This window comes from Plasmodium gaboni, chromosome 11, assembly GCF_001602025.1.
Source record: "Plasmodium gaboni strain SY75 chromosome 11, whole genome shotgun sequence".
NCBI lineage: Eukaryota > Apicomplexa > Aconoidasida > Haemosporida > Plasmodiidae > Plasmodium > Plasmodium gaboni.
In genome coordinates, this window is record NC_031491.1 from 1,506,957 (window position 1) to 1,522,764 (window position 15,808).

General features: G+C 18.3%; 5 protein-coding genes across 5 annotated transcripts; 3 read left to right on the forward strand and 2 right to left on the reverse strand.

Moving 5' to 3' along the window:
* Window positions 1-1,190: 1,190 nt before the first annotated feature.
* On the reverse strand, window positions 1,191-3,122 carry PGSY75_1142700 (putative methyltransferase; the record flags this gene model as incomplete). The annotated part of the gene is made up of 1 exon (XM_018786543.1): window positions 1,191-3,122. One exon carries the CDS (start codon window positions 3,120-3,122, stop codon window positions 1,191-1,193), a length of 1,932 nt encoding a protein of 643 aa, XP_018641338.1.
* An 813-nt stretch (window positions 3,123-3,935) lies between these two features.
* PGSY75_1142800 (hypothetical protein) lies at window positions 3,936-4,817 on the forward strand (the record flags this gene model as incomplete). The annotated part of the gene is made up of 1 exon (XM_018786544.1): window positions 3,936-4,817. One exon carries the CDS (start codon window positions 3,936-3,938, stop codon window positions 4,815-4,817), a length of 882 nt encoding a protein of 293 aa, XP_018641339.1.
* Window positions 4,818-5,910: 1,093 nt separating this feature from the next.
* Window positions 5,911-7,443, forward strand: PGSY75_1142900 (hypothetical protein; the record flags this gene model as incomplete). The annotated part of the gene is made up of 1 exon (XM_018786545.1): window positions 5,911-7,443. One exon carries the CDS (start codon window positions 5,911-5,913, stop codon window positions 7,441-7,443), a length of 1,533 nt encoding a protein of 510 aa, XP_018641340.1.
* Window positions 7,444-8,230: 787 nt separating this feature from the next.
* On the forward strand, window positions 8,231-9,379 carry PGSY75_1143000 (putative alpha/beta hydrolase; the record flags this gene model as incomplete). The annotated part of the gene is made up of 1 exon (XM_018786546.1): window positions 8,231-9,379. The coding sequence occupies one exon, from the start codon at window positions 8,231-8,233 to the stop codon at window positions 9,377-9,379; it is 1,149 nt and encodes a 382-aa protein (XP_018641341.1).
* Window positions 9,380-10,649: 1,270 nt separating this feature from the next.
* On the reverse strand, window positions 10,650-15,209 carry PGSY75_1143100 (transcription factor with AP2 domain(s); the record flags this gene model as incomplete). Its single annotated transcript, XM_018786547.1, has 1 exon — window positions 10,650-15,209. One exon carries the CDS (start codon window positions 15,207-15,209, stop codon window positions 10,650-10,652), a length of 4,560 nt encoding a protein of 1,519 aa, XP_018641342.1.
* Between the last annotated feature and the right edge of the window lie 599 nt (window positions 15,210-15,808).

Here is a 15,808-nt window from a genome sequence, read left to right on the forward strand (position 1 = left end):
TTTTTTTTTTTTCTTTTTTTAAATACCTGAATTAAAATAAAAATGAAAAAAAATTACTTTTTCTCTTTTTTTATTATTTCACATATATATTTATATATAATATTTTTTTTTATTCTTAAAATATAAATTGAGAAACTTTATAATTTTTAGGAATCCTTATTTTTTTTTTTTTTTTTTTCCATTAAAAAAAAAAGGAAGAAAAAATTATAATATTATACAATATGGATATAATAAATAAAATATAAAAGCTTTCTTTTAATTTACATATATAAATAAATATATATATATATTATATATATATATATATATATATCAATATTTATAATAATATATAAACATTTTATAATGTAATGAATTAAAAGGTATCATATATTAAATACTTATAATATTATATATATATATTAAATATTTTATGTATATGTAATAATATATCAATATTATTATATAAATAATATGTATAATAAAAATATAAAAAAAAAATAAGGGATGATATGCCTTTATTATTTAATAACAAAAAAGGATATAATAAAATTATAATGATAACATTAATATTATATATATATATAATAATTTATTAAAAAAAAAAGTGCTTCATAATAAATATAAATTGTAATATTATATATATATATATTACTTATCACAACAAAAAAATAAAAATATATGTATATTTCTCTTAATAATTTATATATAACATTTTTAATATATATTACGTTGTACACTTTAATCTCCCTTCTATAAAATAATAAATATATTATATATATATAATATATATATATATATAAATATTTATTTATTAATATAACCGTAATAATTTATTTATTATTATTATTTTTTAATTGTATAAATTTATATTACATAATATTTATTTATTTTTATTTTAAATTTTAAAAAAATATATTTGTTCTTTTAAGAGTTTCAAAAATATATATATATATATATATATTTATTCATATAATATTAAAAATGGCAGGTATATATGTTATAACCTTATAGGCATAAATTTTTATTATGTATTTAAAAAAAATGGATATATATAAAAGAAGAAATAAGAGAAAAAAAAAAAAGCATATATACATATATACATATATACATATATACATATATACATATATACATATATATATATATATATATATATATATTTATTTTTATGTGTGCTATTATAGTGTGATAATTTTTTTTTTTTATATTTATAACCTGTGACATTTCATCATAATAAAATTTTCTTGATCATCAAACTCTGAGAATTTCATATTAAATAAATTTTGTGATAAATTAAGAAAAGGATTTTTAAAATATTCATTTGGAGGTGTAAAATAATGAATAGTATAATTATTATTTTTTAATTCGTTTATAAATAATTGTATACCGTCTCTATTTTTTTTACAAACATATAGAAAGGTTCCATTAATTTGTAGAGTTGTATTTAATAAATATATAATAGATGATACTATTTTATGATCATAAATAATATCACTAGCGATTATACAATCATATTTTATTATTTCATTATTTTTTTGTGGATATGTATTTTTATTTGTAAAATCGATATTAGTAACTGTAATTTTATTCTTCCATTCTAAATTAATAGAATTTAATATATTTTCATTTAATAATAAATTATGTTTAATATTATTTAATGTTATATTATTTATATCACTAATTATTAAATTATTTATACCTTTCTCATTATTATTATTATTGTAAAGATGTGAATATATAAATAATGTAATACTAGCCATACCACTACCAGCACCAATTTCTAAAATATTTTTATTAAAAAAAAAATTTTCTAAACATAAATCACTAAACCATCGACTAGCCACAAGACACGATTCCCATATATTAATTCCAGTTACATCATTAGATGCATTTGATTCATCTAGACTATCTCCAAAATAATTAAGTCCAATTTCTCTTATATGTATTATAATATTATTATTACTATCAACATTTGGTTGTTCTTTTTTTTTTATGTTATTATCTATTTTTAATTGATAAACCTTTTCTTGAATTATTTTAGCTTCTTCAATATTTGTTGTAAATTTTTTATTTGATTCATTATTATGTATATTAGAAGTCACACTACCACAAAAATTATTACTATTACTATTAATATTATTATTATTGGTGTTGTCATTTTTTTTGGTGGGGTACTCTTCACTCATATTTACACATATATTATCACCACCATCTCTATTTTTATTATCACCATCATCTATATTTTTATTATCATCATCATCTCTATTTTTATTATCACCATCATCTCTATTTTTATTATCACCATCATCTCTATTTTTATTATCACCACCATCTCTATTTTTATTATCACCAACATCTCTATTTTTATTATCATCTTCTAGTTGTTCTTCTTGGTTATCCAACACAACAGATATGGGGTGATTCAAAATTAGATGTAGAATCTGTTCATTCTGTGCATCAAACGCTTCAGATAAAATACTTTTATTAAATTCATTTTTTTTTAATAAATTAATTTTGTTCCTTTCTTTATAATGAATAAGTTGTTCTTCCTTAATATTTTGTAATATTTCATCACATGTAATTATATTATTATTTATATTTTCATTGTTTATATTTTTCTCATTTATTTTGTCATACAATTTATATATATCGATTGCATTGATTTTCTTTTTTATATTTTGTGATAACCTATAATTAGGATTTATAAAATTATTGTCAATAACATTTCTAATATTTTCAAATACTTCATTTTTTTTCTTTTCTAAATTATTATATTTAATTTTATTTAAATAATAATCGAAGAATAAAACTTCTCTAGTAGATTCTATATGTTTGTTTTGTATGGACCACATTAAGGGAGTGTTACCACTTTTGTTGTATTGATTATAATCTATATTACATTCATATAGTAAGAATAGAATCATATCTATATTATTATTTGCACAAGCAAAATGTAATAATGTATTATCATTCTCATCTTTAATATTATTTAAATTAATTATTCTAGAATCTTCTTCTAAAATTTTTTTTACTTCTTCTATATCGTTTGTTCTAATATAATATATTAAATCTTCAATTAATTCTTCTATATCCTCACATATGTTCATTTCTCCTGACCCACAATTATTATCATTATTCATTTTGAAGCTACAAACAGTTATAAAAAATATATATATATATATATATATATATATATATATATTTATTTATTTATTTGAGTTTTTTAAAAAGTTAAAATTTTATAACAAATTAATTTATTCTCTTCAAACATTATGTTGTATAATACTTACATGCTCAAATAAATGTAAATTAAAAATATTATAAATAAATAAATATATAATATATATATATATATATATATATATATAAATTTAATATATATATTATTATAACCGTTGTATTACATACATAAATATATTTATATATACATAATATATATATATGGTACCTACCTATATATTATATAATACATATATTTTTTTATTAATGCATACAAGACGATGAATTGGAAACGCTCCAAAAAAAAAAAAAAAAAAAATAAATTAATATATATTTTAAAATAATATTATATATATATATGCAATATTTTTGTTTTTAAAAAAAAAATAGTTTTTTCTTTTTTCTTTTTTCTTTTTTCTTTTTTCTTTTTTCTTTTTTCTTTTTTTTTGTTTTTTTTTTTTTTTTTTTGTGAATTTATATATTTTCATATATATAATACATATTTTATATATACATATATTAAAAGTAATATAACTTATATATTACATTTTTATATATATGTGTAATATTGGCATATTTTTTAAACAATATTATATTTGAATATTTATTTTAATAATTGTATGCCTTGTCATACGACTTATTATATCATATAAATATATATATATATATATATATATATATATATATATTTATATATATATATTTTTTTTTTTTTTTCATTTTATTTTTTGATAATGAAAGGAGGATGGAGTTTCTTGGACGTTTTTAATTACAAAAGAATAATAAGATGTGAAGATAGTCATGATAAGAATAACAAAGATGAGGATTCAACATATGGTGATAAGAAAAGTAGTGAGTTATATGAAGAGAGTAGTATAAATAATAACGACTCTTTAATTGATATGATTAAGAAGATACCTATTAATCCATTTATTGATAAAAATGAAAATATGAATAAATATAAATATAGTGTTGAAAAAAAAAATATTGAAAGATATACTGGTGTGAATATATATGATGAAGTAGATGAAAAGGATGCAAAAAAAAACAAACCTGTTGAATATCCTTTTCCAATTAATAATAATATAATATTTAAGAAAGAGAAAAATAATAATCAAACAACATCTTCTAATAATAAAATTAATACAAATTATAGTAATATATCAAGTGATTTATATCCTGAAGAAGGTTATAAAACACCTAATAAGACAAAACATTTTTATGCTGACTGGGAAAGATTATTAGCATATAATTATGGTTTATATACTTTCAAAAATGCAAATAATAATAATACAATTATTAATAGAGATATGCACTCATTAAATACAGAAAATGATATAAGAAATAAATTAAATTTATATATAGATAGAATAAATATAGATAATCCAAATGATACATGTAAATATCTAGGAATAGAAGAATATAAATGTTTATTATCACATTCTTTTCATATGAATCAAAATATTAGTAATCAAAAATGTGTCAAGTGGTTTAATGAATATCTACAATGTAAATGGGATGAACAAAAATTAAATTTTGGATATAATTACATTCAAAATAGAAGACATAAAAAATCAAAGGCATATATTGCAGCCCCCGATTATCAATACGCATAAAAAAAATAAAAATATTATATATATAAATATTTTATATATGTATGTATCCATATATGTATATATCATAGCTAAGACAAAATATATATCAACCTACACAAATCTGTTTATATATTTTTTTGTTTCTATTATTTTTTTTTTTTCATATACCAACAAGCTGAACAAATTAAATAAAAAAAAAAAAATATATATATATATATATTTTTTTTTTTTTTCAATAATTTTTATGTATATTATCATTTGCTAATACACTTTAAAACATTAAAAAATAAAAAAAAAAAAAAAAAAAAAAAAAAAAAAAAAAAAGCATCTTTCGATGTATATAGCGATATATATGTATATTATATCATTATAGTTTATTAAAATTATGAGCTATATTAAATGTCTTCATCAATTCCGTTGTAAATATAAAATTTAAGTTTTCACTATTTTATTAGAACATGTAATCAAAAAAAAGGAAAATTATAAAAAAATTATTATATTATTATTATGTTATATATATATATATATATATGTAATATATATGTATATGCATACATATGCATGAATAAGAGAAAAAAAAATTTTTTTTTAAAAAGTCTTCCACGTATATTTTTTTTACAACATATTTTGGACATTGAATCACGAGGAAATTTTTATATTATACATGCATAATTAAACATAAATAAAAAAAAAAAAAAAAAAAAAAAAAAAGGAAAACATATATATAATATATATATATATATATATATATTTATTTATTCATTTTATGTTTTATTATTTTTTTAACGTGTCTATTTGAATATGTCTATTAATTCAAAACGAGAGGACAACATATATATTGATATATAAATTTTTATTTTATAAATGTTATTTAAAAATATATATACAAATACATATATATAATATAATTAATAAATTAATTCGTATTTACTTCATATATATATATATATATAATTTTATATATATATTGTTAATTTTAACTGTATCATATATAAGTTCTCTGATTCATTTTATACTCCATAATATATATATATATATATATATATATATATATATATATTTATATATTTATGTTCATGTGTCTATATATTTATTATTATTTTTTTCTTTGAACATGGAGAACCATAATAATGCTAACGAAGTTATTGATAAGAACAAAATAGAAAGCGATAATAAATATATCTACACAAAATTTCCTATGTTTGATATGCATAAGAAAATAAAATATTATAACAAGAAAATATCAGATATTAATTTAGAAAATATAAAATTAAAAAAGTGTAAGAAACATTTGGAAAGACATATATTAGAAGAAAAAATAATATTTGAAAAAAATTTCGAGAATTATGAAAAAATAATTTCGAATGCCTTAGTATTAGGATATTCATGTATATATTTATGTAATATATTAAATAAGATTATAAATAAAGATAAAATATATGTTTTAAGATTATTATTAAGAAAAAGAGATGAATTTAAAAATAATATTATAAAATCTTATATTCATAAACATATGGAAAATAAAATTTATTTTAAAAAACTTGCAAATTTAATACAAAACTTTACTATAAAAAATAAAAATTATGTAACCATATTCTTAGTTCGTCATATAAAAAATAAAATTAAACTTCATTTTATACATTTTTATAATGTTATTATATATAAATATAATAATGAAAAACAAAAATATAAAAATAATTCTATCTTAAAATCAAATAATCATTTTATTTCAAATAAATTATATCTACAAAATATATATATTCTTAATAAAATATTAGCATTATTCAAATTGTCTTATATTATCAAAAATCATTTTCGCCTGAACGTTCAGAATTTTTTTTTACACATATTAGATGAAAAACAAAAAAAAAAAAAAAAAAAAATATTTTTTGATTTTATAAATGAAAATAGTGATAATATAAATGAAACAATAACAAGTATGCAATGTCTAACAAATAATATACAAGATGATACTATAAATTCATCAAACAATTATAATATAGATAAAGAAAATATAACAAATGTTGAATATAATACAAATAAACAAAAATATTATATACAAAATAATCTTCTGATCAAAGATAATTCATCAAGTACAAGTAGTTATATATTACATCCAAATGATTTTTATAATTATTTATATAATGAAGAATTAAAAAAATATATATACAAGGATATAAAAAATAATCACATCAATAAAAATACTAAAAATATGTATCAAAAAGTAAAGGAAAAGGAAAAAATATACTATAAAGAAAATAATATGCTACAAATTCAAAGTTATCTAGATCAAAAAATTATTAAAAGATATGTATATATTCATTCTTTAAAAAAAGAACTTGAGGAATTATTTTTACAAATACCAAACAATATATCTATATATTATAATCAAAAGGAACATATAAAAAATATTCAAACAACATGTCATGAACAAATTGAAAAAATCCAAAGCACTCTCAAAAATATAAAAAATAAACATTTCTTTTTTATAATTGGAATGGGCCCACCACAAAATTTACACTTAAAAGCATCTGATAATTCGTATTTAAGTTCTCATAAACATTTTAAATTTCTTAATAATATAAACAACACATCAGGAAATACTACAAATAAGTGTAGTAAGATATTATTTAGCATAAAAGGATAATAAAAAATAAAATAAAAATTAAAAAATGAAAAAATAAAAAAATGAAAAAATAAAAAAATAAAAAAATGAAAAAATGAAAAAATGAAAAAATAAAAAAATGAAAAAATGAAAAAATAAAAAAATAAAAAATGAAAAAATAAAAAAATGTCCTTCACTATCTTTTCACATCATATTGGTATATACATATATATATATTTAATGTTAATGTTACAATCGGCATTTCAATTAAATAAAAGATTATCAATATGTATATATATATGTATGTATTTTCAACCACTACACATTTGAAATAATATCATTTGCTTTGCCTACAACATGTATTATTATATTTCTAATTCGATGGTTATATATATATATATATAATACTTTTTATTTTTTTATTATTTTATTTTTTTTTTTTATTTAAAATATGATAAACTTACTGTTATTAGTTTTTATTAAGCAGTCATTTTAAAAATTATTCATTTTTTATTACCTCAAAAAAATAACGAAGCAATGTAGAATAAAATGAATAAATAAATAAATAAATATATATATATATATATATATATATATATTTATTTTTTTTTGAGCAAAAGAAAAAAAAACTCATTTATTTTATATTCATACAGTTATATAACTCTATCATGTGTGTATGCACACATACATATAATATATATATATATATATATATATATATATAATAACTATTCACATAATATTTCATAGTAATTACTTTTGTGCTCTTATATTTTCAAAGGGTTAAAAAAAAATATATATAATACATATAATATATATATATATATAAATGCTTATTTTATTTTATATTTTTTATATTTTCTGTTTTCCACTTATAATCCTTTCAGAAAGAAAATCAAAAATAAATTATCACAATAATCGTTGGTTCGTATCCAGTGACGATAAAATCATAATGAATAATTTTTTTATAAAATTAAATAAAATTAAGAACTTTTCAAATTTTAATACTCTTTGGAAAATTAAAAAGTGTGAATATTTTTTCTTATCTCATAAAAATGTGAAAAATAATTGGAATAAAATTTCTGTTGGTAGTATAACAAGTAGTAGTAATAATGATAAAATAACAGATGATGTATTAGATGGAATTTCTTATAGTATCAGAGATAATACACATATATTCAAAGATGAGACAAAAGATATTCCAATTATATTATTGCATGGATGTTATGGAAGTCGAAAAAATTTTATATTTTTTAGTAAATTATTAAAATCAAATAAAGTGATAACAATGGATTTAAGAAATCATGGAGATTCTAAGCATACTGAAAATATGCGATTTGATGAAATTGAAAATGATATAAAGAATGTATTACAAAAATTACATATAAAAAAATGTTGTTTAATTGGATTTAGTTTAGGAGGAAAAGCATCAATGTATTGTGCTTTAAAAAATAGTTCCCTTTTTTCACATTTAATTATTATGGATATATTACCATTTAATTATAATAGTAATAAAGTTCATATAAAGTTACCTTTTAATATATCTCAAGTTACTAGCATATTATATCATATAAAACATGAAAAGAAACCAAGAAATAAATTGGAATTCTTACAATATTTAAAATGTGAATTACCAGATATTTCAAATTCATTTGCTCAATTTCTATGTATGTCACTTAAAGAAAATAATGATAAAAATCAATTAACATGGAAAATTAATATTGAAGCAATTTATAAAGATTTACCCTTTATAATGAATTTCCCATTAAATCCAGAAGAATATAAATATCATAATCCATGTAGTTTTATTATAGCCAAAAAATCAGATTTAGTTTGTTCTATTCCAAATTTTGATAAAATTATAAAAGACTACTTTCCTTCAGCTAGCCAAGTCATTTTAGACAATTCAACTCATACGGTTTATATAGACGAAGCCCAACAATGTGCTAATATAATTAATGAAATGTTAAATAAATAGATAAATATATATATATATATATATATATGTATGTATTGTTATTCCTTAATAATAAAGATTTATATGTATATTTACACATGGGTAAATATTTCAAATGTTCATAAAAATTGTAAAATTTATTAAATCGTATGAACAGTTCATATTTTTTTTTTTTTTTTTTTTTTTTTTTTTTTTTTTTTTTTAAAAAAAAAGCTGTTTTTGGTAATACAAAATTTTAGTTACTAAATATGTGGATAACTTTTGGTAGAAGTTAATATATTATAGTGTTATTTGGTTTGATTAACAGAATTTTTGCAAATTATTAATATTTTAATAAATTGTATTCAGAATTTATATAAATAATTAATCATATATATATATATTTATTTATTTATATCTTAAAAGTTATAATTTACCAATAAAAGAAATGAAATTCTTTCTATTTTAAATTTCAACAAAATATATATTTTTGTGAATGTACAATCATTATATCTATAATTATTTTGCTTTTATATGGTTACTATATTCTCTCAAAGAAACTAATAAATAACATTTTTTTAGAAGAGCTCAATTTTTATGAGCTTATTTTCTTTTAAGTTTATATTTTTTTTTACAAAATAAATATAAGAAAAATAATATTATAAATACCAATTTAAATGAACCATGTTAGGATAATAATAAAAAATTGCCAAAAAAAAAAAAAAAAAAACAAAAGTGGAATTATATAAAATATAAAAATGAGAAAATATTAAAATGAATTCATGAATATGTAAAATATTTACATATATATAAAATATATATAATATATATATATATGTATGTATAACCAATTTTTAGACATTCATCGAAATTATAAATAGATAAAATTGTGGAACAAACAATTACTATATATAAATAATATAAAAATGAAAAAAAAAGAAATGAAAAGAAAAAATATTAAAATTTTATCTAATATTTTTATATAAATATATATATGATTAATTATATTTTTAATTACATTTGAATTATATATGAATTAATATTTTAATTATAATAGTACTATAATGTTATTATAATTATAAGTATATTTCCACTGAAGGTACATATATATATATATATATATGGAACAAAATTTGGAGTAATACTTTTAAATAAATACGTCTTTACACACATATATTTTTTACTTCCCTTTAAGAAAATATGATTTGCGTTCAGGAATATTATTTTACTTATAAGATTTATTTTATGTAATTATTTCTTATATATATATATATATATATTTTTTTTTTTTTATATATATCCTATTTTTATATTATAAATTATTAAGGGGTATGTTATTATTAACTGGCATAATAGGAGTGTGATAAGGCATATGATTATCATTAATAATATTTGGGTTATTGATATTTACATTGTTGATGTCATTTACATTATTCATATTTATATTGTTCATGTTTAAGTTATTCATATTTAAATTATTTCTGTTCATATTGTTCATATGGAGGTTGTTCATATTCATTCCGTTCAAGAGAGGATTATTTAAAGAGGAACCATTCATATTTGTGTTGTTAATATTGTTTACATGATTTAGATGATTTACATGATTTAGATGATTTACATTATTTACATTATTTACATTATTAATATTATTCATATTATTCATATTATTCACATTATTCATATTATTCACATTATTCATATTATTCACATTATTCACATTATTCATATTATTCACATTATTCATATTATTCACATTGTTGTTATTCCCATTTGTATTATCTACTTCTGCCTTGTTATTTTTATTTTTTCTGCTATTTTTTCCAAAGATTGTTTGCCCTTTAACCTTTGACAATCTAACTTTAATAGCCCAAAATTTCGATTTATAGAACCCATGAGTTTTTGCTGAGAAAGATTTATAATAACGTTTACCGTTGTCATACCATGATGCTATCCAACTTCTCTTATCCCAGTACACTCCAGCTACATCACATTTTAAATCCTCTGGATTATCTAAATTGGGTCCTTCTTTGTCTGATAATTCTAAGAGGTATTCAAATTCACTCTCATTTTTGATAATTTTATTATTACTTCTATTAACTGTGTAATTTTTTTTGGGTGTTTTTTTTTCTATATTTTTTGGTGTATTTATTTTTCTATTTCCTTTTCTTCCTTTTTTAGTAGTACTTGTATTTTCATCTTTGTAATTCATTACATTATTGTTGAGTGAAAACGTATTGATTTGATTGTTTGAGCATAAAATATTATTATTGTTATGATTAGTTGGCATAATATTAACATGTTCTGAACAGTTCATTTTATTTTCGTCATTGTATAAAGAACAATTATTAAATCCATTTTGATGAAAAAATAAATCATTAGAATATTTTCCATTGGTTATTAAATTATTTGACATATTTGACATGTTTGGCATGTTTGACATATTTGATATGTTATTTTCATTATTATACATTTTCAATAGTTCCATCTCCTCTTTAGTAATTTTTCCAGCTTTCATATTTTTTTCTGATGTTTTTCTCCTTGTCCTTTTTGCCTTTTCATATTGTATATTATTATTACCTATCACATTCATATTTTCTATATTATATAAATCATTAGGTATTACATAATCATGAACAGCATTTGTATTCATCAATTTATTATTATTTTGATTCATTTTATTATTTTTATTACAGCCTATAAAATTATTACAAGTATTTGGATCCATCATATTAGGAGTGTAATTATCACCTTGTGAATAATCTTCAATTGGTGATATATTATTCATTTGTGATATATTATTCATTTGTGATATATTATTTATTTGTGATATATTATTTATTTGTGATATATTATTTATTTGTGATATATTATCTATTTGTGATATATTATTTATTTGTGATATATTATCTATTTGAGTATAATGATCATTTGAAACATATATATCATTTGAAGCATAATTTTTTCTATCACTATTTGTTACATTTAATTGTTTATTTATACCATTTTTTGTATACACTGACATATTATTATCATCCATATTATATTTTTTTATTCTCTTAATTTTGATTTCATTATTTTTATTCATTATATTTGGAGACATATAATTAGATTTCATATAATTACTATCAATACAATCTGCATTATTATTATTTCCTGCATAATTCGCATTCATCATAACAGATTTATCTCCTTCATCATTATTATATAGATTTAATTTCATATCTTCATATTTATAAAATGCTGATTTTAATGTATGCATATTAATTTTTCCTTCTCTCTCCCATATATTCATTGAATGAGGAAATGTATCACTTAACCTACAACATAAATCATCTAATTTTACACATACAGTGTAAATAGTATCAAACCATTGTAAATATTTGTCATTATTAATATTTATAATTTCTCTACCCTTCACGCTATTTCTTATATAATCTTTTCTTTCAATTTGTGAATACTTACAATCCATATCTCCGTTAAAATCATTCATTTTAATGTAGCTGTTCATATTATCGCCATTCATGACATTGGACTTGTATCCATCCTGAACTGGATTAGAATTATTCATGTGATATATATTGTTCATGTGGTTTAATTGGTTTAATTGGTTTAATTGGTTTAATTGGTTCACTTGGTTTAATTGGTTTAATTGGTTTAATTGGTTTAATTGATTCATTTGATCAATTGGTACCATTTTACTCATATTTCCACTTTTTCTTGTTTGTCTCGTTTTGCTTACACTTCCTATATGACTCATATCATTTGCCAAATTTTTTGTAGGCGTCAATACCTTTTGTTCATTTATTTTATTTGCTGCTCTTTTATTTTTTTTTCCTTCCTTTCTTTCACTTTGCATTGCACTTACAATAGTATCTTCGCTAACTTTTTTTTTTATAAAATCATTATTTGTATTAGGATCTAATAATTCATCATTAACATCAACAATGATAGTATCGTGGCTAGTTTTTTTAACTATATTTTTCATATTATTATTATTGTTGTTGCTGTTGTTGCTGTTGTTTGTTTCCACTTCATTCATTACAACATCACTTATCAATGTATCATTACTTACCTTTTGTTCGATATATCCAGGATTCATATTCTTTGGTATATTATTTTCTTCAAACTTATTAATTGTAAATGTATCATTTATTTCGTTGGATTGATTTATTCTATCTTCTTCTTTGTCCTGTTCATTTTGTTTTCTATTCATATTATAATCATCATTATGATCATTATCATCATTTATATTATTCATATTATTCATATTATTCATATTATTTATATTTATATCATTATATTTTTTTTCATTTATGTCACTATTCATTTGATCTTCCTTATTTTCATCCTTCTGTTCCTTATTTTGATTATTTATAAGATAATCCTTATTAAGTTCATTGTTCAATATATTTTGTTCCATTCCAGAAGAAACCATAACTTCATTTGTTGCATTCACATTTACATCATTTTCAGACAAGGAAGTTAGTTCATTTTTTATAAATAAACTAGAATGTTCAATATTTATATTGTCACCCTTATCAACATGATAATTTTCTTTGTCTACAAATTGTTCGTTTATCATATTAAAATCATTTTTATATATTTCCGTGTTTGTTATATTTTCTATATCGTTATTATTTATATTATTGTATGTATATGTATCACTATCGCTACAAATTTGTTTAGGTTCATAATCTATAGTGTCATATACATTTTCATTATTCAATGTAGAATTGATATTACTATAATTATCTTTATTTGTCATAATAGATGATTCGTTGTTTATATATTGATCGTCTTCCTTGTCTATGGTGTCATTAATAATATGGTTGTTTAAATTATCACCAGTTTGTTTTTCTTCATCCTTTGATGAAACATGAGAGTTAATAAACATAGCATCATTTGATAACATATTATTATGAACAACATCTAATACGTTTGCATTATTTATAATATTATTATTATTATTATTATTATTAACATATGATTCATTCCACATTTCACTTTCTTCATTAACAACATCTATGTTGTCTATTTTTGTATCAACAACATTTTTATCAGTTTCTTTAAAATAATCACAATTATTTTTAATTGTATTATCTTCATAATTAACATTTTGTTGTGTGACCACATTATTTTTTTCCTTTTCTTCTTCACTAATATATTTAATTTCATAACCCCAACTATTTTTAATATTATCATTATTATTATTATTATTTGTACTGTTTATAATATTTATATTATCACAATTAATAGATATATCCAGTTCAATTTTTTTTTCTGAATTTTTATCATTCTCTGAATTATATTTCAATGATTCATTTTTTTTTCCTTCATCGCATGCGTTCATATTATCCTGTTCATAATTTGAGACATCCAAAACATCTCTCATTACATCATTATTTATATTATTCATTTGAATATTTTCATTACTATTATGAAAATTAATTATATTCTCTTTTATTAACTCATCATTCGAATCATTTATTTGGTTCTCATGTTGTTCAGTCATTTTATATTCTGTTATATTATTTAATATTTTATTATCCTCTTCATTATTCATTTTATTCTCTAAGAAATTTTCATTCATATGGTGTATATGATTATTGCTATTTATATTTTCATTATCATTAGGTGTTATATAATATTTGTTAGTATCATTACACATTTTATCACTTTCATAGTGAGAATCATTACATATATTATTATTTTTAATTATAACATCATCATTTTTAATATTAATATGGTCTTTTGTAGATTCATTCAGATTTATATTTTGATTAGCATTGAGGTATTCTTTCATTTGTTCATATCCACTTTGATTTTCATTGTCTCCTTTAATATTTTCGAAAGAATTAAATGGATTACTCATTTGACTAAATTATATTTTTAACTATGGATTGTTTATATATATATATATATATATATATATATATATATATGTATTTATTTATATATATATATATGTATATATATATATATATATATATATATATATATATGTATTTATTTATATATATATATATGTATTTATTTATATTTATTTTTATTTTTATTTTTGCACTTAATATACTCTTACAATCATTATATGTATTATAACAATCAAAGAACTATTCGAAATTTCATTCAGTGTTTATTTTTTTGCCTTCTTCAATTATTTTTTGTTGTCTATTGTTTGTTTCTCCTTATTATGATTAATAATATTATGCATCCCCTTATAGCTAGCTAATTTTTATAGCATACAATAAAAAAAAAAAAAAAAAAAAAAAAAAAATTAAAAATATAAAACAATATATATATATATATATATATATATATATGTATGTATTTTTTTTTATTTGTTTTATCTTTTTAATATTGGTTTTTTTTTTTTTTTTTTTTTTTTTTTTCCTTCTTTTCTATATATATATATATATGTATATTATAAAATAGATTTATGATTAATCATTTAAAATAAAAACGCACTTTACT